The 4,347-nt window shown below is 26.7% G+C and overlaps 1 protein-coding gene across 3 annotated transcripts; it reads right to left on the reverse strand.

Moving 5' to 3' along the window:
* Nucleotides 1-344: 344 nt before the first annotated feature.
* On the reverse strand, nt 345-3,155 carry LOC120276999 (E3 ubiquitin-protein ligase APD2-like). Of its 3 annotated transcripts, none has more exons than XM_039283739.1 (8): nt 3,029-3,155; nt 2,709-2,938; nt 2,519-2,624; nt 2,367-2,429; nt 2,052-2,287; nt 1,893-1,962; nt 1,003-1,279; nt 345-547 (listed from the first exon to the last, which is right to left on the reverse strand). In XM_039283739.1, exons 1-8 carry the CDS (start codon nt 3,111-3,113, stop codon nt 469-471), a joined length of 1,146 nt encoding a protein of 381 aa, XP_039139673.1. In that variant the 5' UTR covers nt 3,114-3,155; the 3' UTR covers nt 345-468. The 3 variants fall into 3 exon arrangements, with proteins under 3 accessions (XP_039139673.1, XP_039139674.1, XP_039139672.1); XM_039283740.1 differs by having other exon boundaries at nt 1,003-1,246; nt 2,709-2,944; XM_039283738.1 differs by having other exon boundaries at nt 2,709-2,944.
* Nucleotides 3,156-4,347: the final 1,192 nt, after the last annotated feature.

Genomic DNA, 4,347 nt, shown 5'->3' on the forward strand with positions numbered 1-4,347 from the left:
TTGCCCAGAGAAATATTTTCTAAATTTTTTATAGTATGAAAATTTATTTATAATTTTTTTAGAAAAGTGGATAAATCACGTATATAAAAATTTATTCATCTAATAAAATAAAAATATATTAATTTTAAATCCAATTAAAATGTCACTACTTTAGTAAAGGTTCAAAGTAATCATATTTATTTGTTTAAATAAACATAATTATATGATTGTACCATAAAAATAAATATTTTTGTATCACCATATCACTTACTGTTGATGAGTTTATTATTATATAAAAAAAAAATTCCTCGTTGCTTTCCTCTCATTTTTTTTAAAAGTTTTTAAATTAATTAAAGACAACTAGATTAGGCCAAAAACTAATGATCAAATTTATATAAAAACCTATTAATACAATATTTCTTTTAATAACAATGATCTACTAGTCTCACTAATACAACGTCAATAATTAAATAAAAATCAACTCTTTTTTTATAGACCAGGTAATTTTCTAATTTTTTGTATAAGCCTTCTACAAACCGGACATATTTTGTTTTCTTCCTTCATAATCCTGCAAAAATAAACCAAAGTGGAAATTATAAAAATTGTTAATAATAATAATTATTATTATTATAATAATTATAATTATAACAATAATTATTATTGAATCACAAAAAATAATATATTTTCCATACGAAAATTATAATTACTAAGTTAATATCTACCAATGTACTTTTATATTGGTATATTTTACAAGAACATATATCAGTATGGTAAAATTTAATTTACAATTAAATAGAACATCATTTTTCAAAATTAAATATCTCTTTACTATATATATATATATATATATTCTAAACTATGAAAAACATTCTCTGATATAATAATTAAACTAATCTCCACCCAATTGCCTGTATATATATATATATATATATATTTCATAGGTGTATTTATTTATCTACATATAAATAATATATTGTATACAATGATTAAAAATAAAAAAAAATCTAATAAATTTGCATGTACCTTTGAGCGCATGAGAAGCAAGAAATTGAGTGGCCACAAGGAGTGAAAAAACAAGCTTTGTTTTGCTCATAACAGAGTATGCATATCTTCTCATCATAAGTATCAGTGAAGGAACTAGACAAGCTTGTTTCAGGGTCTTCACTTGTTCCATAGTTACAAGTCACTTCTTTTGTTGGCAAGATTGGCTCATTCTCCATCACTTCTTCTTGTGTCCTCTCTGTTGGCTGACAACTTTGAATTTGTTCTATAATTATCCAAACAATTGCCATAATCATCCCTAACAAAGGTGACCATATATGTTGAGTTTATTTATTAATTTTTAAATAATAAAAAAGAAAATAAAATAAAAAAGTATGAGGTACTTTTTTATTAGCCATTAATTATGTGAGTCTTTAATTAATTAATTAATCAAGTGTATATGAATTATTAGTTGTAACAGAGTAGGAATAAATTTTATCATTTAAGAATTGGGTTGTGTTTCAGGACATAGGCTTAATTATGTTTTAGAGTTTTCAAAGAGTAATGGTATTAGGGTTTAGAGTTTAAGGTTTGGATTTAATTTTAGGGTTAAAGATATATATATTAAATGATTATAAGAATTTATTTATGAATAATTATAATTAAATAATGAGAGACTTATTTCCAAAAATTTGTGGTCGAGTTATTAGGATAGAGTTGAGAGAAGAATATTTATGAGGTTGATTTAAATTTTGCACATTTTTCATATTTATATAATTTGTAACCTAGTAATCTCAAAATGAACAATTAATAACCCTCTTGTAATATTTCTACAAGGCACTGTCTTTTAGATGTAATATATATTTCTATTTAAATTAAAAGGAGAATTATAACATGTAAATTAGAAGAAATAGCATTGTATAAATTAGTACCGAATAAGAAGAAATACGTGATGATTCGCCCCGTAAATGCAAGTACTAGGTCCAATTCCTCATTATGATCCTGTTAATAAAAGATATAAATGAGAAGATTTAATCAATTAATTTTCACAATATATTAAAGAAAAATATAATTAAATGAAAGAGACTTACTTCATTACTTGGTGTTGTAAAGACAAAGTAGTGATATCTCGGAAAATCAAGCTTGAGTTTGCATGTAGTTGTATTTGTCAATGAACAAAAGCTTGTTGCTTTTGTAGTATCATACATTGTCAATGAAACATTTACAAACAAATCCATTTGAATGCTTTGAGGATTCAAATTTATGATCTCGATGTTGTATGTATTGTCCTCTTTGATGGCATACGTCATTTTGTTGTCATTAAATCCTATTTAGTAATTAAATGTTACAAAAGTTTGATTCAATCTAAAAATTTAAATAGTCGGAAAAAATACGAAAAACTGTACCATGTGATCTCAATTGATCATATCTCTTCAAACCCTTCAAATTATGATGATCACTACTACTACCTACACCAAAACAAAACATGAATCAAAACTATCAAATGTAGCATTAGCATAAACAAAGGAATTAAATTGTTTAATTAGTGCTTAATTACCTTTGATTAGAACAAGAAGAAGCTCTCCATTGCTAGCACCACCATGAACAACTATATTCCAATTTATACTGATCTTAGATCCTTTATTCAACCACATTGATAATTTCTACACAAACCATAGAAACTAATCTCATTAGTATCAGATATAACAGTGATAATAGTGTCACATATTCTGTTATTCTCTTTGTACCTTGTGACCATATGAATTAAGAAACATAGAATATCTAGTACTCCTGTTAGTTGCCAAGCCAAGCTTAGGTTTGTTGGAGAAACCATAGATAAACAAGCCTTTATTTGCCGGTATACCTTTGGCTTTTATCTCCTTAACAAAGATGGAGCTAGTCTTAACCATCCTCGATGAATTCGATCCCAAGACAAGACGGTGATTTCCATAATTTCCATACTTTAAGCTCAATGCCACTGAAACTAAATCAGAAGAAAATCATATATATAGATAAAAGAGTGAGGAAGAAGAAGAATACATGAGAATTAGGGTTAGGGTTTACATGCCTGCAAGCCAAACAAGAAGAGGGAGGAGAGCTCTAGCAAACTTCTTGTTGATCCTGTGTGGAGGGGAGAGAGGGTGTTGATACATATTTTAGGGTTACAAGGGAAGTGTGAAGTGCTTAGGGTTAGAGAAATCAGGGTTTGCAAGCATAGTATGAGGATCAAGTTGGTGAAGCTAATAGTCTTATTTTTGCATGAGAATGGTTGGTGAATTTGGTTGCATGCATGCATGAGTGGCTACTAGTTTGTTTGATAGGTAGGAAAATGGAGTCATTGAAAGTTAGGTGTATTAATATCTCTTATTATTTATTGGATTTAACTTGAGGGTTAATAATTATATCATCCTAATTAAGTACTGTATTTAACAAGTATTAAGAAATGGATTGAGATTATGAAGGATCAAACCTTATTTGTTCTTGTGTTTTCATGATCTTCTTTTAAAGAATAGCTTTTGTGATTTAGTACAACTTATTTTAAACTAGTGAATTGATTATAAAATAAATTCTTTTTTATAAAAATCACAAAGTCATTGGATATATTGTTTTTACATTTTCAATAAAATCCAACCAATTTTATTCATTATTTATAAATTCAATTTTGTTATGTGACAGTGAAAATTAAATTAAATCAATGATTTAAAACCATCTGCACTTTATCAACATTTATGGTGATGTGTTTGTTCTCCATATATATATGGTGGCTGATTCCAATCTCACCCTTGCTCTAATGACAAAAAGATGCATATCGAATTGTTATCACAGCAACAACCGATATATATATATATATATATATAATTCAAACTAATATTTATTTAATAAAATTTCAAAAATCAAATGTTAGTGAATACACTCATATTAAAGAACCCATATTCATTTATTCATATTTATGTCTATTTGTTGGAATGTCCATCTAAATATTTTTCTTCTAATCATCATATTTCTGGTAGTAAATTTTACATCACTTCACATCAAGTTCTCAATATAGATAACTTTGTCGAGTATTTATCCATACATGTTTGTAGCAACATGGGTGATGGTGTTGCTTTCCATCTTCAAATAGTTTCTTACCATTTTTACAATTTAATGAAATTGCAAAATATTTTTAATTACATTTTAATCAGGAAAAATTAACTCACATCACTGACTCTAAATGGTTAATTTAACAGATGTTTGGTTTTAGATTAAGTTGGTTCATTTTCAAAAGTAAAAAGATCAATTGGGAGTATTTCTGAATAGAGGGACCAAAAGAGAAAAGAAAAAAAAGTAAATGGACCAATTTAGGTATTAAATCGTATACTTATGTGAAACATAAATATCTGATCT

Source organism: Dioscorea cayenensis, chromosome 15 (genome assembly GCF_009730915.1).
Source record: "Dioscorea cayenensis subsp. rotundata cultivar TDr96_F1 chromosome 15, TDr96_F1_v2_PseudoChromosome.rev07_lg8_w22 25.fasta, whole genome shotgun sequence".
NCBI lineage: Eukaryota > Viridiplantae > Streptophyta > Magnoliopsida > Dioscoreales > Dioscoreaceae > Dioscorea > Dioscorea cayenensis.

Bases quoted from the DNA above. Each gene is read 5' to 3' on its own strand.
- LOC120276999 (XM_039283738.1), bottom strand. From the start codon at position 3,113: ATGTATCAACACCCTCTCTCCCCTCCACACAGGATCAACAAGAAGTTT. The intron at 2,288-2,366 runs GTACAGTTTTTC...ATTACTAAATAG, and splicing joins TGATCAATTGAGATCACATG to GATTTAATGACAACAAAATG. The intron at 548-1,002 runs GTACATGCAAAT...TTATTTTTGCAG, and splicing joins TGCTTCTCATGCGCTCAAAG to GATTATGAAGGAAGAAAACA.